Source organism: Schistocerca nitens, chromosome 7, assembly GCF_023898315.1.
Source record: "Schistocerca nitens isolate TAMUIC-IGC-003100 chromosome 7, iqSchNite1.1, whole genome shotgun sequence".
NCBI classification, from domain to species: domain Eukaryota; kingdom Metazoa; phylum Arthropoda; class Insecta; order Orthoptera; family Acrididae; genus Schistocerca; species Schistocerca nitens.
In genome coordinates, this window is record NC_064620.1 from 360,253,079 (window position 1) to 360,278,877 (window position 25,799).

The 25,799-nt window shown below is 39.8% G+C and overlaps 1 protein-coding gene across 1 annotated transcript in view; it reads right to left on the reverse strand.

Annotated features, from left to right (window-relative positions):
• Positions 1-226: 226 nt before the first annotated feature.
• LOC126195043 (odorant receptor Or2-like) overlaps positions 227-25,799 on the reverse strand; it is a 235,424-nt gene continuing 209,851 nt past the window's right edge. Inside the window, exons 2-5 of the mRNA XM_049933489.1 lie at positions 22,139-22,238; positions 19,720-19,824; positions 18,010-18,171; positions 227-290 (exon numbers count right to left, since the gene is read on the reverse strand). Coding sequence (XP_049789446.1) covers positions 234-290; positions 18,010-18,171; positions 19,720-19,824; positions 22,139-22,204 — 390 coding nt within the window. The 5' untranslated portion in view covers positions 22,205-22,238 and the 3' untranslated portion in view covers positions 227-233. The remainder of the gene's footprint in view (positions 291-18,009; positions 18,172-19,719; positions 19,825-22,138; positions 22,239-25,799) is intronic.

Genomic DNA, 25,799 nt, shown 5'->3' on the forward strand with positions numbered 1-25,799 from the left:
GTTTATTTCGATGTGATGTGATGTGATGTGTGTGTGTGTGTGTGTGTGTGTGTGTGTGTGTGTGTGTGTGTGTGTGTGTGTGTGTGTGAGCGCGCTTGTTTGAGTGCACGCCTGTTAATCTACAGGGAATAATTAACTTAATCTAATATTATGAAGCATTTCCAGTACCACTTTATTGATCATTGTAGGTAAAGAAGGTCGGAATTAGCGAAGCAAACTGAAGTCAGGTATTTCTATTCATCAGTGAAATTAAGAAGAATAGTGAAGAATGAATACGACACATTCAAAACCTGTAAGAAAATAAGAACGTGTTAGAAACAATGTATTTTGTAATTTAAATTAATTTAAAAAGCTTATCTACTTAACTGTGTATGTAGACCTCAAATGTTACGCAATTAAACACTGTTGGGTGTAAAAGCAGGAATACCGGACAGCCAGCAAGTGGCACAAAGTGGTGGATTTCAGATAAGCTTGACTGCGATTTCGTCAGATCTAAACCCGTCTTCTCCAGAAGGACAGACAACTTCACATTAACTATTCATTCAGTGAAAGCTGCTTCCACATTACATTTATCGGCAACGGTCTGTATGTCCATACGTAAAAATTAAGAACCCTAGAATCAAGTGTTAATCACATCAGTTAATAATATACATTAGAAGAAAAATGACTCTCAGCACTATGGGACTTAACGGCTATGGTCATCAATCCATTAGAAGAAAAGACCATGTTAGTAGCTACATACTTGAGTCGGCATGTAGCAAAAGCATTGCACCAGGTAGACGTATTTTTGCACGACAGTCGAGGAGCTGCCAGGAATACCGAGAACTACGTTGCAAAGGACATGGGCAAAAGAAAAGCCTGTGTGCTGATTGTACCGCACGCACATTTAGGTGATGAAGAACACGGCAGGGTCCAAGACGGCAAAGGACAGGCACGGCCACCAAAAAGTGATACTGTTCTCAAGAAATCATTTCTCGAATTTCTCGAATTTCCTGGTTGCCCCTCAACGACACTCTAGCCGAGAAGGCAAATATCATGCTCAAGTTTAGCGCCAACAGATGGCTCACAGTCCTGGATCTCCCTCCGTATTTGGGCCCAGCCGACTTCTGGTTTTTCCCCAAATTGAAGTTGGGAGTGAGAGAACATCATTACGAGGCAGTGAAGGACAACTAGAAAAACTGTACTGCAGTATTAAATGCAATATCAAAAAAGGACTACAGCGACTGTTACAGAATACTTTTACAACGATTTCAGCTGCGTATTGATTCAGGGGGAGACTATTTTGAAGAAATACGGTGATATGGTGAACATAATCCATGATTTTTATTTGTCATAGCCACAGTCCAAACAGAAGTGGGACGTATTACGTACACTAAATTCCAGTTTTTGTCTGGATAACATTGTCCAAGAAGTAACTGAAAATATTCCAAGTCAACCGGTCTCTAAGAAGTTTTCGGGAGGTCTCCCTTGGTCATGAGGAGAAAACCGCAGTTGGAAGTTCCCTGCAAAGACATCCCCAGACTGGCATTCTGTGTGCACCATGCCCAGAATGATGAGACATTTCAATGGAAAAGCCTACCAATCTTCAATGGACTGGATCTCAAACTACTAGCTCTCCTCCTTGGAGCAGGGAATAAAAAATAAAATAAAATGAAATAAAATAAACAAAGAGTGACTGGACCGCTCTCGGAACGTTGGGACGTAGGGTTTGTGGTGGAAGTCACCTACTTTATTGCGCATAATCCATCTCTGGAGCATGCTAACCTGCGTTCTGTGCATAATTATGTGCCCAGCAGGATTTATGAAGAAGCACTTTCCCCTGTCTCCTAATAAGAGTTACTCAGCATTAACGTGCGTGGCCAGATTTCAGGCTTCTCTAACGCTACAACAAATTTTCCTATCACCTTTAACTTATGCTTCTTGTTCTTTCCGTTTCTCAATCAGTTACGTCACTTTCTTTTCCTCTTTCTTCATAATATTTTGATTTACCAATTTCCTTTTTCTCTCTCTTCCATGCCTTCTCTCATTCTCTCATATTGATATCCTTTGCTGCTAGTGCTCACAGCTCAAATTACCTCCGAGTAACTTGTCTCTGCTGGTGTAGTCATGAGCGAGGGTAAGCTTATCTCTTTTCCTCCGACTCCTTTGTGTTTATGTCAGTAGTTATCTTCAGATTATCAATAACACCACACATAAGAGTGCAAATTCCGAAACTCGCTAGGTAAAATGGAATAGTATTTTCTGTAACTTCCGATGGGAGTCTTAAATCATCGAACTAGAATGAAAACAGACAACACGGCAGCTGGTCTCCTCTGATCAGCCATTGTTTTTTTATTACTCAGACTGGTGTACACATTAAAAAAGACTGAGAGAAATTAGTTTAACTTGTAGGAATGACAAATAATTACAGAAACATCAAAACGATATTTACTCGCTACGCTGAAGAGCTGACAATGGTCCCAAATTATGACATCCTATGCTTGCTTATACCGACTAGAAAGGTGGGTGGGTGGACACTGAGAGTAATAACAATAAATATTAACGTGTTTTGGCGACAATTTGTGAACCGGAATGAAGAAATTCGAGAACGTATACAACAGAATCTGCCGGATATCTCCGCGCTACTGACACACGTTTAAGGATCACGGTAAAGGACTGGTACACTAAACTGAGACCGGCCACCCTAGTGTGGAATTCACTACGTTGATCAAAGAATGCATGCGATTAAAACTAAAATGCAAATGCAATACTTGGCTGGCGAAGTTTATAAAAGCCAGGTGAACAAATTCTTGCAATAATATTATTTATCTGCTCAACTAAGAGAAAGTGCAAGTTGACGGCAGTTATAAAATTGATTATCTCTTAAAATGGCGTCCCGAAGCCTCTGCGCACAGCTGAAATCGTGGCAAACAGTTATTTGTAACAGTTTCGAACAAAACTGATAGGTATTGTTCGAAGAGCGTCACAGACAGCGAAGATTTTTGACTGTGAAAGCTCATCAATCTCGACATGTGTCACATATTCGTCCATGACCAAACTAGATGTCATGCAGTGATGTATCATTAAGTGAAGTACCTGTATCCATTCCCCGTCTTGATCAATTTTCCGAATTCTACACAATTCTTTACAAAAAAGACCTGTTTATAACTTCTTACATACAATGTTTCATAGGTTTTTGTATCCCACAACGGAAACTGCACTACTCATTTGTCTTCATAGTTTTAGAATCATGACTTTCTGGAGCATGGGCCTTATCTGAAATTGACACCTTTGGCTTTCTCTGTCATTACTGAAAAGTTGACCATTGTCATTGAAACACCAGATACAACCAGTGCTCTTCCCCTGGAAAGGAACACGGTCCATCACGAAATATCTAAACAGTGAGAAACGCCAGACACGTAGCACTAAAATGCATGATGTGTAAAAAATATAGGCTCAAAAATATATAATCGAAAGGAAAATGCACGTGCCATAGTGAGTGTCCAGAATTGAGATGTCAAATATCGAAATGTTCTTAATACTGTTCATTCTCTATCGCTATCTGGTTATGAGTGTAGAGAGAGGATTTTCACATTCTCTTCTCGCGAAAGACATTCATCTTCGTTAGTGTTCTATCACAGTAGGGTTGAGAATGTGGCAAGAGGAATCTGAAAAATAGGTATGTCATTTTTATTTAATTCAATAACTTTACTCCCTGACTTTACTCTCTGACCTTTTGGTTGCCTACATTCAGGGACTGGCGCAACAATATGTCATCGTTGAATGACCCTGATCTTGATTTTCACCCTGAGTTCAGGACATTTCTAAGATAGTGGACTAGAGAAATGTATAAAGTTTAAAGTTGTGTATAGTGGGAAATTTAAAAACTACGTGAGGCACTGTGCAGTAAATTCAAAATTCAAAATTTCTTTTTCTACCAATTATGTTGCACGTGCGTGCACATACACACACATAGATACACCCACACACACAGATACACCCACCCACCCACCCACCCACACACACACACACACACACACACACACACACACACACACACACACACACGTTTTGCTATTCTTGCATCATTCCCCAAAGTATTGGAGAAGTATTGATATTGACTGAACTCTTTACACTCACCATCTTCAGTACATTCCACATCTCCCCGTTTATGTCGAATACTGTTCTATCTAATCATCAGCAAATTCCATTCCAGCTTTTGTAATACATTACAGGAGAATAACCGACTTAGTAGGTGAAAAATATGAAACTATTAACCCCAGCAGTACCAACGCCTTTTAAATTACTTATGCTACTAGTTTCATGCCCACTACTAAAATGATAAAGGATATAAATTTAATTGTTTTTCAGTTTTGTTAACCACATATTTTTAAAGAACTACTGGTGTGTAAGTAGTGGCAGACATTTAAAATATCTTTTAGTATTGCCTTAACAATACCAACACAATTTTCAACAACGTCTGCTACCAATGGGGAGAGAGGGAGGGGGGAGGGAGAGAATGTGTGGCCATCACTAAAAAACTAAAAATGAAGATTTTGTTGTGTTTTGTTAACTTTCATTATCAACATACTTCTTGGATGGATGCTGATGTCTAAGTAGGATTGAGAACCTGAAAGTATTGAAAATGTCATTCCTTGTCAAAAAGTTACATCTAATATTAGGCATTAATTAGACTTCAAGTTTCGGATTAAATGTAACTGAAAAATTAAAACAGTTAAAAGATCTGGTAGAAGACTTCATTGTGAACAATAAATACGGTCTTCAGCATTTTCCAATATAAAATACAGTAGCAAGTTACAATATTTACAAAAGACGGGAATAAGGTACCATCCGGTTGCTCTTCCTGGGTTTAATGATGGTGCGTGTTAGACATAAATTTTGTGCAGAGATGCCCTTGTGTTGCAAGAAAATGAAAGCGTTGAAGTGACGACTATGATGGTTCAGAAACAAATAATTCAGCAAGATTAATCGCTCTTGCCGTTATAGTCCCTAACAGGTTAGTGAATAATTGTTGACGTCTTTGCGTGTGTAGTGATACAATTTAACATTTCATTATTTCAACAATTCTGAATATTTGTGGCTTGCAGTAGTACTTAGTCTCCAAGTTAATATTTTTGCAATCTCTCATATATCACTGACTATATGAAAACGCATGTGAGCTATTCCCACACAAAATGATACTTAAAAAAAGTTAACTCTTGTCTGTACAGAAATTTCATATTTCAATAAATCTAGAAGTTCTAGAAACGTTGTCGCCTGAGAATGTTTTATCACCGTGTTCAGGCTTGCTGATGCCTAATCTACACGTGTGCGTGTGTCCCTTCCTGGTGTTGGAATACTATTTTAGACCTAGTAGCTGCACATACAGTGCCAGCTCCTGGTTATACTATAATACCTAAGATTTTGACAGTGGTGGGAGCCATCATACGGCGAGAGTTGATGCACACAGGAGCATTGTTGACCATTGTCAGTTTGGTGATCCAGGTAATATTGCGTGGGGATACATCACGTTCCATAGCTTTACTGATCAAATGCTAGAACACAGTACACACTTTGGCCAATGTTATTGTGACAGAATGCTCCTTCCTCACGTCTGTTTCTTAGGGCTGTAAATGACTGAATTCTATTTCATGGATGTAAATATGTGACCTCATCGAACAGCGCCGGTTGAGGAGATCTTGAAGCGAGATATTCGGCGAATAGACGGACCTACCGATTGCCCCTAGATAAATCCCATCGGGCTCGAGTTTGATGTTTTGGGGGGGACGTATTTCAGAACGTCCACTTACACCAGCTATCACACAGCAGTTGTAAACAACGCTAGTGAAGAGATGGGACGCCCTACCATAAGAACATTTTCGAACCTCCTGTTCAGCATAAGAGTTTGTCGCACAACATGTTTTGCTTTCCGTCGTGATCACGCAATCCATTAACAACCATCTCCCATAATTTTTGCTGTCCAGGGGACCACCATGAATGGTGGTAATTTCAGTGCAATTACTGTTTTTGAAAAAAAAGTGTCATTTCTGTTCGTCTCAGTGCGTATTTGTTTCAGTTACCTTTTGTAGCAGATGTTTCGACGTTTTGTCCATGTTTCATCTAGCTATGTAACTTGGTCTTCCCCCATGAACCATGGACCTTGCCGTTGGTGGGGAGGCTTGCGTGCCTCAGCGATACAGATGGCCGTACCGTAGGTGCAACCACAACGGAGGGGTATCTGTTGAGAGGCCAGACAAACATGTGGTTCCTGAAGAGGGGCAGCAGCCTTTTCAGTAGTTGCAGGGGCAACAGTCTGGATGATTGACTGATCTGGCCTTGTAACATTAACCAAAACGGCCTTGCTGTGCTGGTACTGCGAACGGCTGAAGGCAAGGGGAAACTACAGCCCTAATTTTTCCCGAGGACATGCAGCTTTACATGCAGCTTTACTGTATGATTAAATGATGATGGCGTCCTCTTGGGTAAAATATTCCGGAGGTAAAATAGTCCCCCATTCGGATCTCTGGGAGGGGACTACTCAAGAGGACGTCGTTATCAGGAGAAAGAAAACTGGCAATCTACGGATCGGAGCGTGGAATGTCAGATCCCTTAATCGGGCAGGTAGGTTAGAAAATTTAAAAAGGGAAATGGATAGGTTAAAGTTAGATATAGTGGGAATTAGTGAAGTTCGGTGGCAGGAGGAACAAGACTTTTGGTCAGGTGATTACAGGGTTATATATACAAAATCAAATAGAGGTAATGCAGGAGTAGGTTTAATAATGAATAAAAAAATAGGAGTGCGGGTTATCTACTACAAACAGCATAGTGAACGCATTATTGTGGCCAAGATAGACACAAAGCCCATGCCTACTACAGTAGTACAAGTTTATATGCCAACTAGCTCTGCAGATGATGAAGAAATTGATGAAATGTATGACGAGATGAAAGAAATTATTCAGGTACTGAAGGGAGACGAAAATTTAATAGTCATGGGTGACTGGAATTCGTCAGTAGGAAAAGGGAGAGCAGGAAACGTAGTAGGTGAATATGGATGGGGGGGAAGAAATGAAAGAGGAAGCCGCCTTGTAGAATTTTGCACAGAGCATAACTTAATCATAGCTAACACTTGGTTCAAGAATCATAAAAGAAGGTTGTATACCTGGAAGAATCCTGGAGATACTAATAGGTATCAGATAGATTATATAATGGTAAGACAGAGATTTAGGAACCAGGTTTTAAATTGTAAGACATTTCCAGGGGCAGATGTGGATTCTGACCACAATCTATTGGTTATGAACTGCAGATTGAAACTGAAGAAACTGCAAAAAGGTGGGAATTTAAGGAGATGGGACCTGGATAAACTGAAAGAACCAGAGGTTGTAGAGAGTTTCAGGGAGAGCATAAGGGAACAATTGACAGGAATGGGGGAAAGAAATACAGTAGAAGAAGAATGGGTAGCTCTGAGGGATGAAGTAGTGAAGGCAGCAGAGGATCAAGTAGGTAAAAAGACGAGGGCTAATAGAAATCCTTGGGTAACAGAAGAAATATTGAATTTAATTGATGAAAGGAGAAAATACAAAAATGCAGTAAATGAAGCAGGCAAAAGGGAATACAAACGTCTCAAAAATGAGATCGAAAGAAAGTGCAAAATGGCTAAGCAGGGATGGCTAGAGGACAAATGTAAGGATGTAGAGGCTTGTCTCACTAGGGGTAAGATAGATACTGCCTACAGGAAAATTAAAGAGACCTTTGGAGAGAAGAGAACCACTTGTATGAATATCAAGAGCTCAGATGGCAACCCAGTTCTAAGCAAAGAAGGGAAGGCAGAAAGGTGGAAGGAGTATATAGAGGGTTTATACAAGGGTGATGTACTTGAGGACAATATTATGGAAATGGAAGAGGATGTAGATGAAGATGAAATGGGAGATAAGATACTGCGTGAAGAGTTTGACAGAGCACTGAAAGACCTGAGTCGAAACAAGGCCCCGGGAGTAGACAACATTCCATTAGAACTACTGATGGCCTTGGGAGAGCCAGTCATGACAAAACTCTACCGTCTGGTGAGCAAGATGTATGAGACAGGCGAAATACCCACAGACTTCAAGAAGAATATAATAATTCCAATCCCAAAGAAGGCAGGTGTTGACAGATGTGAAAATTACCGAACTATCAGTTTAATAAGTCACAGCTGCAAAATACTAACGCGAATTCTTTACAGACGAATGGAAAAACTGGTAGAAGCGGACCTCGGGGAAGATCAGTTTGGATTCCGTTGAAATGTTGGAACACGAGAGGCAATACTAACCTTACGACTTATCTTAGAGGAAAGATTAAGAAAAGGCAAACCTACATTTCTAGCATTTGTAGACTTAGAGAAAGCTTTTGACAACGTTAACTGGAATACTCTCTTTCAAATTCTGAAGGTGGCAGGGGTAAAATACAGGGAGCGAAAGGCTATTTACAATTTGTACAGAAACCAGATGGCAGTTATAAGAGTCGAGGGGCATGAAAGGGAAGCAGTGGTTGGGAAAGGAGTGAGACAGGGTTGTAGCCTCTCCCCGATGTTATTCAATCTGTATATTGAGCAAGCAGTAAAGGAAACAAAAGAAAAATTCGGAGTAGGTATTAAAATTCATGGAGAAGAAGTAAAAACTTTGAGGTTCGCCGATGACATTGTAATTCTGTCAGAGACAGCAAAGGACTTGGAAGAGCAGTTGAACGGAATGGACAGTGTCTTGAAAGGAGGATATAAGATGAATATCAACAAAAGCAAAACGAGGATAATGGAATGTAGTCAAATTAAATCGGGTGATGCTGAGGGGATTAGATTAGGAAATGAGACACTTAAAGTAGTAAAGGAGTTTTGCTATTTAGGGAGTAAAATAACTGATGATGGTCGAAGTAGAGAGGATATAAAATGTAGACTGGCAATGGCAAGGAAATCGTTTCTGAAGAAGAGAAATTTGTTAACATCGAGTATTGATTTAAGTGTCAGGAAGTCGTTTCTAAAAATATTTGTATGGAGTGTGGCCATGTATGGAAGTGAAACATGGACGATAACCAGTTTGGACAAGAAGAGAATAGAAGCTTTCGAAATGTGGTGCTACAGAAGAATGCTGAAGATAAGGTGGGTAGATCACGTAACTAATGAGGAGGTATTGAATAGGATTGGGGAGAAGAGAAGTTTGTGGCACAACTTGACTAGAAGAAGGGATCGGTTGGTAGGACATGTTTTAAGGCATCAAGGGATCACAAATTTAGCATTGGAGGGCAGCGTGGAGTGTAAAAATCGTAGAGGGAGACCAAGAGATGAATACACTAAGCAGATTCAGAAGGATGTAGGTTGCAGTAGGTACTGGGAGATGAAGAAGCTTGCACAGGATAGAGTAACATGGAGAGCTGCATCAAACCAGTCTCAGGACTGAAGACCACAACAACAACATGTAACTTGGTGATGACATATGCAAAATTTCCTCAGATCCAAAAGCTTATCAGACCACTGTACATATCCTGTAAATTCTGTGTTGGATTAGTACTGAAAATTCTTTCAATGGACGAGTCAATAGAAGTGTCACGACCATAGGGCACGTAGCAAACTTAACTTTCACCCTTAATTCTACAGGAGATGGTGATGACTACTAGCAACGCCTAAGCGTGACGCACAGGCAACTCACTCACAATAAAGTAATGGCGAAAACTTGTGCTGGGTATGGGGTCGTTCTGCTGTTGGGATGTTTACTGCATGTGTGATAGGCCAATAGACCTTTTTTAACTCTCGGAAGCAATCAGCCTGTAGTCAGATTATGACCTGAGATTCAGTTTCAAAGTACAATGAAGAAACTCTACAATTTACATAATGTAGGATGAAGGTTAGTTACTTAGTTACATATTCCATAGATCATTCGAGAGACTCTTACATCGAAATGATGTGAAGCGAAACTGTTTAAATGTTGTGTACATGATTAGTGTTAACATTGATGAACACTTTTTCTTTTTACTGCTACCAATTGTTAAGCAGAAATTCGCCAGTGGAATACAAGAAACTGTCCAGGAGAAATAATTTTAAATTAGATTTAAAACTTGCTTTATTAGCAAGATTTAAAACGGTGTAGTTAGATTGCATGGCTCCTTGAGGAGTTACCTACATGACCTCCATGGGTGAACACCATGTATTATACTTAGTGTTCTTTTATGCACTCAGTACTTTGTTTCTAAGTTGTGAGGTACCCAAGAAAGTTATTCTGTAAGATATTATTAAGTAGAAAAATGCAAAAAGTTTCAACACGTTGAAACGTTTATACGAAGAGCAAAAGTAGCAGAACTTCATTCTTTGAGAAGCTCAGTAATATACTTCTTCCACTTGAAATTTTCATCACTATGTACACCTGAGAAGTTGAAGTAGCTCCACCAACTAACTGACTCCCGCTCACATGCTAGATGAATTGTTCATATTATTCTAGTTTTTGTATACCTTTGAATGTAGTGTATCTTTTCAAAATTTAGGGAGAATCTATTTTCAGAGAACCACTCAATAATTATCAGAAAAATATCATTTACAAAGTCTTCTCTTGCTTCCTCCCTAATGGGATTTATTATAACACTAATATCATCTGCAAATGTATATAAGAAGTAACAGTGGACACCAAAATTGAACGCTTTATGATTTCACCCCAGACATTAAAATGTTCTTCTTTTAAAATATTGTCTAAATCATTCAAGACAAACTTTTTCATTCTCTTTCTCAAGTATGATTCAAACCAGCTGTGTAAAAAGCCATCAATTTCACGAAATTTGTCTTTCTCGAAGAGAGTGTCATAATATATATAATTGAAGGCCTTAGACGGATCATAAGGCTTAACAGGCGGAGATAGATTATTATTTAAGACTAGCACTATTCGAAGGGTGAATGGATAAATAGCACTCTCAGTTGAGAAACATTTCAGGGATTCTCTCTGTGATATGCTAAGTACTTTATTTCCACGTAAGTGTGTGACTACTGTCGAGTACATTACCTTTTCAAATATTTCGGGAAAAAATGTCAGTCATGCAATGGGACGATAGTTGTTTAAGTCTGTATTGTCACCTTCCTTATGAAGTGGTTTAAGGATTGCTCATTTTAACTTGTCTGGAAAAATTCTCTGTGCCAGTAAAGCATTGATTATATAACTAAGGACATTGGTTGTTAACTTGGAATACTTTTCAAAATTCTGCCTGCAGTTGCATCAACCCCACAAGAGCTTTTGTTTCTTACACTTTCTGTAAGTGCATTCTGTGAAGGATGTTGATGCTACTTCTGTTTGCTTCGAGTTTTTGTGGAATAAGGTCATAATATATTTTCTTGCTTCTTCAGCTGAACCATCTATTCCTGTGCATGCTGCTTCATGTGGAAAGTGTTGTTAAAAGCATTTTCAACTTGTGAACTATCAATCACAACATGGTCATAAAGTTTAATTGTTGTGGAGACTTGTACAGTCTCCTGCCCTGTTTCCCATTTGACAATGTCTCATACGGTTTTAATCTTATTATCTCCATTATTTATTTCAGTTCGGACATGCATACCTCTGGACTGTTGAATGGCTTTACTTAAAATACTACGGTCTTCACTTACTATGGCCCTTGCATAAATGTCCGTGTTCCTCCTACAGGAGATTTTAATTCAGTTAGTTATCCATGACTGGCTTGTCTTTTTACTGGATCATTTAGATAACTCTTTAGGAAAGCAACTCTGAAATAATAACACAAACTTACTAATGAACGAATTTAATTAGATATTAGCATGTCCTTATACATATATGTCGTCCCACATCACACATTTTAGTTTAATCTTAAGACACAGAACGTAGCAATAAGGGTAGCAGTGTACTGGACGCTGCATGAAAAGAACATAATATTGCATTAATAAGCCTCACTGCTTGGTAGAAACCTGCCTCTGGGTTGCCAAATTTCAATTAATTTTGGATCACAATCAGATAGTCCATTAGCATGAACTGTTTTAGCGTGGTGGCAGTGAAACAGCAGGTACCTTTTACGTAGAAGAATTACAGATAGTCAGTCAACCAGATGTGTTTATCATTGAGCATGTCGAAAAATGGTGGGGGAATAAGGTCTTTGTTAAACGACTTGGCTGCCTTTCATCGCACAGCAGCTGGGCTTATAAGGCACTGACACCCTCGAATAGTGCAGGAGCAAAGAGTGTCTTGTGGAAGGCGCAGTTTAGATAATGGCAGTATTCTCGACATGCTACTGGTAAAATTATATGTTTGCTCATATCACTATAGTGGGATAGGAGCAAAGCTGGAGAACGAAATGGTATGTAGTGGTAAGGGGAGTAATGTACCGGATGAGGGCAATTCATTGCAGCATTTTCAGCTGATAAAGAAATGCATATCAAACTTAAAATGGTGTAGCGATAAAACTCTGAGAAGTAATAACGAATGGCTACTTGTAGCACATAATGGTAAAGGTCTTAGCGTTTTAGGCAATGATAGCAAACGAGGAGGCATATTAATCCAAGGTACAGGTTAACTGAAGTTTAAAAAAAAATCGCTATGTAACCCGGATTTTCATTCAATCAGAACAAATAACTAAGTTGAAACAAACGAGTGAAGATATGCCTGACTTAAATGTGGACATACACAAGAAGGAGAACATATTTGCAAGCTGAAAGTGATTTTTCCAATAGAGCCTATTGCAATAGAGACGATGTCAAGGTAACACGACATATACTTAGTGAAATTGATGAGGAAATAGCACTACAGACTTTCCCTTCTTACCCTATTCTTTTGCTGTCTGCATTGGAGTTTTATTTTTTGTATTTTTTGTGTTCTGTTTATGTAAATACTGTGCTATTTAGGCTGTTTTAGATTTCTTTTGAGGCACATGGCAGACAACTATTGTGACAAAAACACACTGGTGTAAAAAATAAAAGTAAGAAACGTAAATTCTGCAATGTTGTGTTTGCTCTGCCACAAAACGGTATAAACAGGTGATAGTAAAGTAGAAACAGTGTAAAGAATACATCTGCAATATGCTTCACGGCAGACAAAAATGTTCTTAACAGATTTGCATACATATTCCTACAACTGGTTAGCGTGCTCAGTGTGGAGTGTGGCTACCTGTGGCAGCAATTCAGCCCTGACAGTGATGAGTCATACTGTGGATGATATCGCCAGTCTCATGTTGGGACAACAACGCCCTTTCTTGCTGGAGAGTTGCTCGCAGGTTTGGAGAGTGTTTGGTGAATGCTGACATGATCCAACCTGTCTCCCTAGTGCGCCCCCGACGTACTCTATGGGATTCAAATCGGGAGAGCAAACAGGCCACGCCATGCGTGTAATATCTTCCGTTTCCGTGAAAACATCAATCGCTCTCGCTCTGAGGTTGAACATTGTCATACGAAGTCTGGGCCCGCACCATCTCGCACATGAGGTCCCAAGACCTTTTCACGATACCTGATAGTAGTTAAACCTGGCAGATTGTCCCATACAGTTCCATGAGGAACAGTTCATGTGGTCAACATCGTCCTTGCCAACAACATAAGGGATTCTCCTCGATACATGTCTCTTTCCATAAAGTTTAGGTTCCGAAATCATATTCCACGTTCACTCCAGATCCAAATGCGTCGAGAATCACTCTCGAGACGAAACTGGGATTCATATGAGAAATAAGCGTCGGCTCACTGTTCGACCACCCAGGTGGTATGTTCCTTCTGCGAAGACATCAGAAATACACACCCAGCAGGTCACTCTGCCGAAGCCTTCTGTAGACCGATGGTGACAATGCAGCAAGTCCAGTGGATGCTGCGAGGTCAGATGCCTAATACCGTGCAGCACTAAGGCGGTGCTGTCTTGCCCTTACATCCAAATAACGGTCTTCTCTCTCCGATATCACACATGGTCGGCCATGCCATGGTCTTTGGGGTATTGCTGCGGTCTCTATAAATTGTTACCACATGCGAGAAACAATAGAACGATTCACGTTAAGCCATCAGGCCTCATCAGTTTGCGGTTGTCCTACTTCCATTCTTATTATCGCCCTCCACCTCAGAGAGTCTGGTCTGTGTCTTCTTTGTTCCATACTGCGCGTTCGATGACTGTATACACTGCGATTGTGCATGTGAAACTTCCCGGCAAAAACTATCCCATTTGATAGATGCCCAGACGTCGTCATTATGTGGTTACCCGCTGATCGGAGAGCTCACGATTGTACGGAAATCCGTTGACAGTTTGTATGAATATACGGTTAATTAGACACAAGACGGTAAAATGGCGGTTCGTTGCTTTAATTTTGGACACCAGTGTTTGTATTGAGACCACTATAGTGAAAAATGAAGAAACAACGAGAGGACATGTATTCAGTATAGGTGATCTCATGTACAAAATCACACGAGAGCGAGGCACCCCATCCCCCTCAAAATCAAATAATCAGATACGAGTGATGCTGTACGTGCTTGTAGAGGATAAAGTGGTCTGGAACTAAAGTCAGCCACTAAAAGAGAGAGAAGAAAAAATACAATAAAAATTGAAGTAAACCTATAATTAAGGACTCCCTTTAACAATAAGAGATAGGAGAAAATACAGTAATATGGACTCCACATATATATGCATTAAGAGTTTGTGTGCGTCTATTTTTGATTAATACGTAGCTATTTAAATAGAGGGCTTAATTAACTGTTATTATAGTCTCTACACAAACTCAGACACATTAACATTGTCATTTAATAAAGTGATCTTGAAATAGAAGAAAGTAAGGAGGAAGAGGGATAGGAGACAAAGAAAAATAGGTGCAACGAACAATAAAAGGCTTTTACCTGAAGTATAAGTAGTAAATGTATTTTTGGCAAGTACAAAAAAAAAATGGTTCAAATGGCTCTGAGCACTATGGGACTCAACTTCTCAGGTCATTAGTCCCCTAGAACTTAGAACTAGTTAAACCTAACTAACCTAAGGACATCACACACATCCATGCCCGAGACAGGATTCGAACCTGCGACCGTAGCGGTCTCGCGGTTCCAGACTGCAGCGCCTAGAACCGCACGGCCACTTCGGCCGGCTGGCAAGTACAGAATGCCAGTTTTGTCACTCTTGTAACAATGAATGACGAGTTGTACCCTTTCACCACAAAAACTTTGATAATCAACATTATCATAAAACAATGTTTTATGAAACAAACAAATATATACATACTTCTTTCTCCCCAAGCGGGAAATGTTTCCTACAGGAACTCCGTGTGTTAACGCAGGAGAAACTAAGGGGCGAAATAAGAAGCAGTAGTTGACGCTGGGTATATGCAGCCACAGGGTACAATTTCCTCCTTAGAACTGTGTTTTTCATCCCGCCAGCACCACTGTAGACAGCAGTTACTCTACCTGGGGCACCTCTGATGGTCACCTTTAGGTATATCGTAACATTCCTATCAGGCCTGTTTTAACCACGTTGTTGCTAATTCAACCTCGTGCAGAATCTTAGCTCAGCATGTATCCTATGCATGATGATACCGAAGGAGGGCCGTTGAGCCTAGGGGCACCCATGCTCCAGCAATTCAGAAGCAGCAACGCTCACCCCAACCCCAGCCAACTACGTGAAGGCGACAACTGTTACCGTTATTTACACCAGAGAAGGCAGAGCAGCCACGCTCGCGACGACACAGGAAGAGAGACGACCACACTTTAGGTACTTCAGCGATACTTCCGCAAGTCTGTCTCGTGGGAGTGGCTAACTGTTCTCACCATCATTGGAGGAGATGGACATCAGATATCCTAGCCAATAAAACCCCATGGTTTCTCGAAGTTGTGTCGCCTGTGACGGGCGATCTCCGATGTAGGAGTTTACCTTCTCGCGTCTCGTCTCCCCACTGTTTGTACTGATAGCAACTTTACCTCCAGTATAGCTTGAAACATTTATGCATTTTCTCTGCACTTTCTACGTATTTCTTGTATGGTTGTTAAAGAACAGTAATGGATTCCTTGGATGTATTTTCCCTGAAATTTCCTTAATGGCTGAGACTAATGCACGTGTCCCTGCCATAGGACATTTAGCCATCTCAATTTTCAACGGTAACCTTACATGAGGTAGGTGCTGACCACTCTCAACGGGTAAAGGTGATGCATAGTAAATATTTATTCATTCGACTAATTTGTTGATATACTTAACCGCGCAAGATTAGGGCCATCAGGCTCTTCCTCACTTTTATCCAGGCACTATACATATTCTGATTTATATTAATGATGATAAGGGTACGTTACGTCAAGAATGCAGCATTATAAAACGTTTCCTAGTAGTTGTAGCGCAGAGAAAGGAAATTCAAGTACACTTTATTATAGTCGTACCTGACTGAACCAACAGAGACAAGTTACAGGGAGGTAGTTTTAAAATATGATGCCCAGCAGCAATGGACGTGAGAGAATCGATGAAAGGGAGAGAAAGAGGATAAAACAAAATATTAAGAAGAAAGAAAAAAGGAAAGTGACGTGCCTGGTTGGGAAATGAAGAAAGCATTCAGCATAACTGCGAGAATGCAGGAACATGTGCTATAGCGCCTACAGTATTAAAACTGGGAAAACTGGCCTCACGCGTTATTTTTTGGGGACCGTTATGAGGGTGACAAAGGGTAGTGCTTCAGTTTCTTCTTAAAAGAAACAGATCATTCAACTGTGCGCATAGCTCAGAGTAGCTTTTCGAAAGTTACCCATAGTCCACAATTTTTAGGCTATGGAACACCGAAATCTAAAGGCAATACTTGTCATCTCACTACATCCAGTGCTTGAAAGACGGCGGCTTTCTCAGATCACGCAGTCGTGCTACGTGACTAGTCATATACCGACTAATAAAAGACAATCCGACTCCAGCCGAGATTTTGGGCCTACAAAAGATAGTGAGAATGCGTTATTAACTGGCCATGTTGAGGGTCTGGGTGTGCATTTCAGTGCAGAAAAGAGCTTCAAATCTCATATGAAAACTCAACAGTTGTTTCAAAAGAAGTGTGTACTTCAACAAGATGCTACAGATATATTAACCTGTCACTTAATATTCTGAACACTGATTTCGTGTCTTGTGTACACAATGAATAAATCAGAAACGCTAAGGCAAGAAATAGATTGGAACGTTCAGAGCCATCTTCTCTCATCATCTGTGCGACGAAATATGAAGCTCATGTTTTATAGGATTATAAGCTACAGTTACTAGTTAAATTATAATTCCATTCAATCCATCGATTTAGAGTTAGTCACTAGACAGTTTTATTTCAAGATATCTGCATTAAACAGTTACGGGATAATTTTGCTTTTCGTGGTGTTGGTACCTCAACCATTTAACACAAACAAGACAAAGTGAAGGGGATAAACTAAGGGAATCCTAGCACATCAGAAGTTCGATAGCTGCAATAACAGCGAAGGATGGACCCAAGTCGTATTGCCATTATGAAGTCGTTTCTCCCTGTATCAAGTTTATTACTGACGGGATAGGTGTCAGCGGAGGAACCAGTCAGCCGTGCATCTGCAACATCAGTGCACAGTTGGACCGTTGCTCACTTCTGGCCATTCAGCTAACACCTTCACTGATGACTATAAGACCTTATGAAATTACATTGAAATCCAGACGATTAGCGGCTTATATGCGTTGATATACATCAACGCGAGCAGTTCAAAATGTGTTCCCCGACCGGGACTCGAACCTGGGATCTCCTGTTTACATTGCAGACGCTCTGTCCGACTGAGCCATCGAGGACACTCAGTACATTGTGACTGCAGGGACTTATCTCTGGCACGCTCCCCGTGAAATCCACACTTCCAACTTACTGTCTACACACTACAATTGTAGAGCCCCTGCCCACTATACTCATTACTCGCGGCAGTCAATCTACCGATTCCCGTAAGAGTTTTACCAATGTGAGTGCCTCCGCACTGAAGAAGATGATTGGCCGGTAAGCCTTATCTGTATGAAGATGATTTCTGTCCTTTCGGACATGTCCGAAAGAACAGATATCATCTTTATTCATGTAAGATCTAATGGCTGCCCCTGAGGAAATACTTACTGATACGAAGGACTCTCTGGAGAGAGAGAAGAAGCCACCAGCAGTGATTCGTAGCGCCCGTTGAGCTCTGAGCATCAGAAGCAACAGCGACCGTTTGGTAGACGTCGGGCATTCCTGCAGGGAAGTCACCGCGTCGTAAGCCGAGAGTGCCACTTTTTCGCTCTGAAAGAAATGAAAAGTAACACCAGTAGATCAACAGATAACACCTTTTTTCCGACACTATAACTATTTTGCCTGCTACTAATGGCTATGAAATTACTGTTTTAAACAAAATGCTGCTTCTGTATTAAACGACAGGTGATATTATAGATGAACGATGAAAGGTTCACTGACGACAGTTTAATGTTACCGTGTACCAAAAGGTAACATATTGCTCCGTTTCAGAACAGCACTTGTTTTAGCATGGTGGACTCCTGAAACAACTTCTCAACAAAATAAGCATTCCGTCCTATTACAGTCGCAAAGGAAGCGAAGATGGAATGTGTCCCTTGCTATGAACAGTAAATTCTAACTTTCTATTACCCAACATACTATAATGTTTATAAAGTTGCCACGTCGTCATCCTCGAACACATGTTTACTAGGTTTACTCAACAGGATATCAGAAGAACAAAGACGCCTTTCATTTATCAGAGATTTCCATTGAAGTTCCTTAATGTGTGTGTAATACTTTAGGATAGACTACAGTCATCCATGAATCCTATCATTGGGTCTGTTTATTCGTTCGAAATCTGTTCTATTTGCTACTTCATTAGTGTTTCAATGTTGGCGCAGTACTTTAGGCTTTGTCGTGCTAGATGCCTGCGTGCAGTTTGCTTTAGAGACAGTGTACACTTTCCTAAATTACTTCTCGTACCTTTTGCTGATGAGCTGTAAATGTAATCATTTCATACATTCCTAATGCACTACTGTGTCAATAAACCTTGTGTCAATTCATATTCCCTAAAAAGGTGTACTAAGTATTTTTTGGCATTGTGTATGTTAATTCCTATGATGTTATATAATTCTTCAACCTGTGTACAGGTAAAGGAATCATTATCGATAATTGTCAAACAATTGATGTATCGCCCCAGAAAATAAAAATCCAATTTAGGATTAATTTTCCAAATTTGGAGTAATAATTTCACAGACAAGCAATGCTAATAGTCTTAAATGTGTCAACTAGGATTGGAAAAAAAGGACTTCGAAAGTCGGCAACAGATTCTCACGAGACAAAGTTGCAACAAACTGCATGTTGTTGGCTCACTAGCCTATTTCGCGACTTAGATGACACCGGTAAACAGCTTTGTTTTTTTGTTTTGTTTTTTTTTTTTTTTTAAACAGCACTGAAATTTTTTTCAGGATCCCCAGTTACCAGTGTAATGTAGGAGTTCCTGGCAGCTAATAAGCCTCACCATCGTTTTCTTTGATTCCTGTTGAGAAGGTGCTTAACAGAAATGTGTTTGTCAGTAGAAACATTAAGCCGATTGCCCCACTTTGTGGCGTTCCTCGAAAATGGATCATATGACGATAAAAGGAATCAGTTTATCCCTTTTCGCTAGACAAGTACTAGTCTATATCGCCACACATCTGGCCCAATCATCAAAAAGTAGCTGAAGGTATTATGCCAGATTATGAACAAAAACAAAAGTAATGTGTAGTACTAAACAGAAAGTATTTCTGCTTCATTAATCCGCTTCCGTCTTTATCATTGATCATAACTTGTACTTACCTCCGAAATGAGATCGTCCCCGAACCAGCAGTATACGAAGAGTACTAAGAGTTCGAAGACCACGTAGCTGCCGCTCTTACCGACATCTTGCACATCATTAGACCTCTGAAAGAAAGAAAGCTCATCACTAACCGCTCGATTCTATTCATCTACAACAACACAAACACAACCTCACTCTCCACAGGCATTAATCAGTCAACCGTATGATACGTACATACTTGTTACTTTGGTACAGCTCGGAACATTTTTTAGTGTAGGATCTCTGCAGCAATATCCCAATGTCCGTCTCTTGAGTACGGAATCAACAACAATGTCAGATATTAATGTCGTACCATGAGATCTAAATGAGACCTAAAGTTTCGTTACTTTTATTCTTGTAAAGAGCAAACGTCAACAAATACTCTTCTAATGAGTTGTTATTAATGAAAAATCGTTTACTGTTACAGCGCAGGTTGTGCTATCTTAATTGAATCATGAACAGTTGAGCTCAACGAGTTTAAATGTAACAGAGTTGTGTTTCCGGTCACTGTTTTACCTCAGTGTTATTTTATGGCGATTACTTAAAATGTAAATATGTGAGATTAAAAATATATATTTAGGAGAAAACTGTACAGCATCTGTTGGAGTTGGTGTATTGGAAATGATGGACACTCTGAGAAAAAAATTAGTGAATATCTTTTAGACATATAAAATTTTGCCGGGAAACAACAATTTATGTCTGGCACAAGTCACAGCTCGTACTAAAAGTGTTTGTGCAGTAAGCAGGAGTAACCTTGCGAAAAGCCTACATATCTCGGAGTAAAAATAAGAGATTCGCAATGTATGAATCCATAAAAAAAATCCCAAACCCCAGCAGATGTCATTTACACTGGTATATGCAGAAAAGTGAAATTCGGGCTCAGTGGTAGCAGCAGGAAGCAGTAAAGCAGGTTAGCTTATGTTCAGTTGTACAGGTTTCCCCAAGTAAAAAGAGGAAGAGGAATATCACATACGCAGTTAAAGATGTATATCTACCACCTCGCCCGTTTCCTTGACACTAGCAGTGTCATCTCTGAAAACTATGTATGTTCATATAGCCTACTAGCGGAAACAACATATGGTACTTACATCATTACGGTACAAAATAAAGTAGAAAAGTTCTCAAGTTTATTTTAAGTTTTAATTAAATTTGCAAATATTCTCCTGCAAATTTCTCAAATTACAATCACCAATGTGCTACAACCTCCTACAAACAATTTTTCAATGATTTTGACATCATAATGTAAGGCTTTCGATAATCAACTGAACCTTGGGTGATGTAATTTTGGTCCAAAATGTACAATGGCGAATCAAATATTTCATTCAAATGGACTTAGACGTACTCTGGTTATATAAATAAATCAGTTTTTCTCTGTTTCCCGCCTTCCGTTCCCTTTTCCAAGGAGGCAGAATAGGTACATGGAGGGTGTAGGATCCTTTCGTGCCTTGTTCTGCCTATCCTGAGTCTTTTTTCTGACCAATTCACACAGCCGTATTTGAAAATGCCATCCACCGCCCAATTGTGTCTTCAGAAATGCAACAAACAAATAATTAAGCTACAAAAATTTAATTCAAAATACAGCACACAAACAATTAAGCTACAAAAATATACATATCAAATTATACGCAATTTACTGACAAAGACATTCACGAATTTTCTTCCCATATTTGGTATGCAGATGTAGCAGTGATAACACCACGACTCGGCTAGGTACACAAGATAGGGTTAAAGACACAATAGGTCAGCACGAATTCAATACGGATCTCAAGAAATCATAGTGCAGGAGAGCGAAAGAATACGCTCACATGGTACCTTGCATCCATTTTTTCTATATCACTCTACAGTCAAACTCTTAATTTCCTTAAAAATCTAGTACCTTCTATATAATGTGCCCGCTAAACTTCTAAAAATGTGTAAGATAGTGTATTTAAATTTGAAACACCTTCCCGACAATGCTTATGCAGTACGTGCTGGGACGCTTCTATACTCTCAACATTGATAGTCTGGATATGTCATAACATTTCTCGTTATCCAGGTGGTTGGGTTATTATGAGCGGTTAAGTATCATTGTATATAAAAGCAGCAACAAAGTCTGCAAATATCATATGAGGATCTAGTTCGCCAAAGATGATGGCATGTGAAGTCACAGTATGTGATGCAAATACACCTGCATACAGCCCCGATTCAATGCAAGAAGAAACTCTGTTTCTTCGGCCCCGTTCGACCAGTTGAATACGCCATTTGATAAAGGACAGCAGTTCTCGGTTGCGAAAAGGAAGCTTAGGCTCGCTGATCCCTCGATAACGATATTGTCAAAGTACATAAAAGGCGTTAACGGAAAATGGATGACTCCAGACGATGGAATTCTCTATCAACTGAACTGTTAAGTTCATAATTTACCTTGGCAGTCTGAAAAAGCTGAAGGCAGAAGCACACACCGACGGAGAGGCTTTGTCCCAGTAACATCCCGCCTAAACACTGCTCCAGCAGCTCAAAGTTCCTGCCAACATGTGAAGAACAACGATTCATCCTACAGGCATATTCTCATTAATAAAGACTGTACAAGACATCAACACAAACTTAATATTTAACAGAAAATGACTAAGAAACCATACGTCGTGTAGGCATTGACAGTGAATAAACATGTTCCAAAGAAACTGATATTCTGGATAAAATACATTTCTTCCATTGAGAGTATAAAATCATAGCTCGAAATCACCACACGAGAACACCGAAAATAAATAAATTGTTCAAAAACCTTGCGAATAAAAACGCCTGTCTCCGCCTTATGCTTTTATACTAAAAAGACAGATGGAACTACTTGTAACAAGACTATCAAACTGATGGACCTCACATAGAACGTCAGGCCGATGAAAGTTCAAAATTTTTTTCCTACGTCGTAGCGTGTCTCCAGTGTATGAAAATCGCTGCTTGCAAACGAATGCGATATACGGCGACAGGCATCTAGTAATAAGTATCTCAAACAAAGGACCAGATATTGATAACCAGGGGAAAGTCAAGCACCTACTACGGCATCAGCAAGTGTTGCAGTAGTACATAAGTTCTGTAAAACAGTGTGTGTGTGTGTGTGTGTGTGTGTGTGTGTGTGCTAGATAGTTAATTGTTTCTCTTGATACGATGCGGAACAAATCAGTTAGCTTTCGTGAGTACTTTTTAAATAAAAACTAAACTATTTTTTTAACATGCGTTTCATGTTTCTCTACATACTTTCTTTCTCTCTTCATCTCCCTCTCTCTTTCTACTTCCCTCTGTATCAAGCATTCTCGCTCTCTCGTACATACATGGTAATTATAGGACCATATATTCAGAAATTGCTCAATGCAGCAGAAGGGATTACCAAGTAGTTATAGTTTTGGTTTCTATTTGAACTTCATCGTCCATAAGATTCCTCACATCTCTGAGTCAACGGCTTTTATGATTTATTACATTGTGTATTTCTGTGCCATGTTAAGGCTGAATTGTGCGCTGTTTAAGTGCAACTTCTTGATGTTTTAATCTCCAAATTCTGATATTTTCCGTAATACAACAGTTACAGAACTAGAAAGTGTAAGACCACGTATAACGTTTAACATGCATTTCAGTTCCTTATTGAAGCCAACAAGAAAGAATTTATATTTTGTTTCATTCATTCTAGTTCCCTCCTGCGTTGTTTCTAATCGCTTGCTCAGACTTTGTGCCGTAAAGATATGCATAGACTGTGTGAGTTCAGTGACTGTTCACTTGCAAAAACTTTTAATAATTTTCAAGGAAGCATCATTTACATAAACCAGTTTCAAGATGAAGTGAGCTTGAATTCAACACTTCCATTTTCCTCTTGGCTCTGCGATGGTCGATTATCTATCTATATGCTAAGAACAAGAGAGGAAGCAAATTCACCCCTGAGATACACCTGTAGAGCACATTAGCAGTTCAGATGAAACTTTTTCGTTTACTACATTCCTTGGCTGGCTTAAAATGATACTATATTCTTTTAGTTAGATCAGCTGATAATTAGCGACAAACAAGAGTATCTGATAAAATATCTGAAATTTTGTAGGGAGATACAGTGTACTTCACAGTCATATGCTTCTGACAAGAACTGTCTATCCCACGACGCCAAAAGTGGTCTCAGAGCATGCGGACGATGGGGTAGTGGAAGCCGTGTCGTGCTGAAACCTACAGAGACATTGGTGACTCAGTTACAAAGGTTGGCGCTCAGAGGCGTATCTTTCGTTATTTAGGTTTGCTGTGTAAACAATAATAAGCGTCCGCAAATATGCAGCTAACGTTGCTGCACTGACAAGTTTAACAATAATTTCGAGAATGGTAAATTCAGAATCAGAAAGCAATGGCAAATTTCAGTTGATATTGATATCACTGGTGGACAGAATCAACCAATGAGAAGTAAGACGTGAGCGGGCAGGCGCCAATCAGTTAAGAGAACTGACAAGGCGTCTACCATTGGTTTCCGAAGCGATAAAGCGTGAATCCGTGTGTGATGTGTAATTTCGCATAAGAAGGAAACACATTATTGAAAGTACAAGTGCGATCATACGTTAATTTTAAGATCGTGTGGAGCATTTTCTGTGACTTTTAAGGGTAATCGAAAAATGTTCGTTAATAATCGAGAACTTTGCTATGAACATTGTTAGACTGGCTCTAGATATCGATTTGCTCGTTTGCGATTTTATGAATCCAAGAAAATCAGGCGGCTTACTATTATTCTGCGATTCTGATTTTAGTAACCTTGAGATTTCCCCATTTGCCATTTCGTTGTGCGCTGTTTATTGGATGAACGTTAGAGTCTGCGGAGAGAGAGCGGAAGGAACCATTCGGAACAAAGACAACGCGTCATCTTTACAACAGGTAGTCAAATTGCGTCCAGGTATGCCATAACTAGGCACGCATGTTACATTGAGAATACAGTGTGTATTTTGAATATGGAATCTCTTTTTGGTGGATACTTTTACGTATAGTCAACCACTGTGTATTACACGAGGTTTACTTTTCGCATCCCTTGTATAAGAACATTACATTTTGCGCCCCTAACTGGGGAAACTGCCAGTAATCTGTGTGTAATCAGTATAGAAGGAAATGTTCTGGAAATGAACATTGCGTAAGGGAAATTACCGGTAAATTCTGAAAGATAGTTATTAGACAGTGATTATTTAAGGTGGGAGGAATCTTTTACAGGTCTCTGAGCCATTTAAATCGATTTATTGTATTAGACTAAATCAAACAGTGCATGATTGGATATATCTGTGAATTTTGTATTTTGTTGTGCACTGCTGTATATTGATACTGGTTAATAAGATTCCGACGCGACTACTGTTATTGTTATTTGCAAATAACAGTGAATATTATGAGGGAAAATTACATTTGAACTGTAGTTCTCAAACAGATTTCATGAAAATGATTATAAGGAAAGGTTGAGATAATTTTTTGAGATTGGAGCGACGGTTAGTAAGCAAACAATTCAAAGAAAATATTTGAAGAAACAAAGTGTTAGGTCTGTAGAAAGTACATGTGCTCGCACAATATCGATGGAAGATTGAGAGACTTTATGAACCATGAGCTGAATCAAATTGCCAAGCTGTCGATCTTGTGATGGCATGTGCCGTGAAGCGTGACGTGTGGGGGCGTCTTCTGCATCGGACAACATACGGATCTACACGTGCAGCGACGGAGTAGCGGTACGTGGAAGTTGTCTGGTCGGCAGATCTACAGTAGATCGGCGGGAGCGGCTCCAACACAGCGGCGGCGTGGGGGCGGCCGTGTGCGAGACTTCATGTGCTGCAGCCGGAGATGGCACTCAATCCACAGCTGTAAAGGGAACCCGCCCGTAAAGCGAGTCAGAGCACGTCTCTACACATTCGTGAAAACACGGGGGGAGGAATTTTCTGTGATTAAGATCAAATGAGACAGAAGGGACACATAACATTCCATCAGAATTTCTAAAACTATTGGGGAAAGTGGCAACGAAACGACTGTTCAAGTTGGTGTGTAGAGTGTATAAGTCTGGCGACATACCATCTGACTTTCGGAAAATCATCGTCCACAC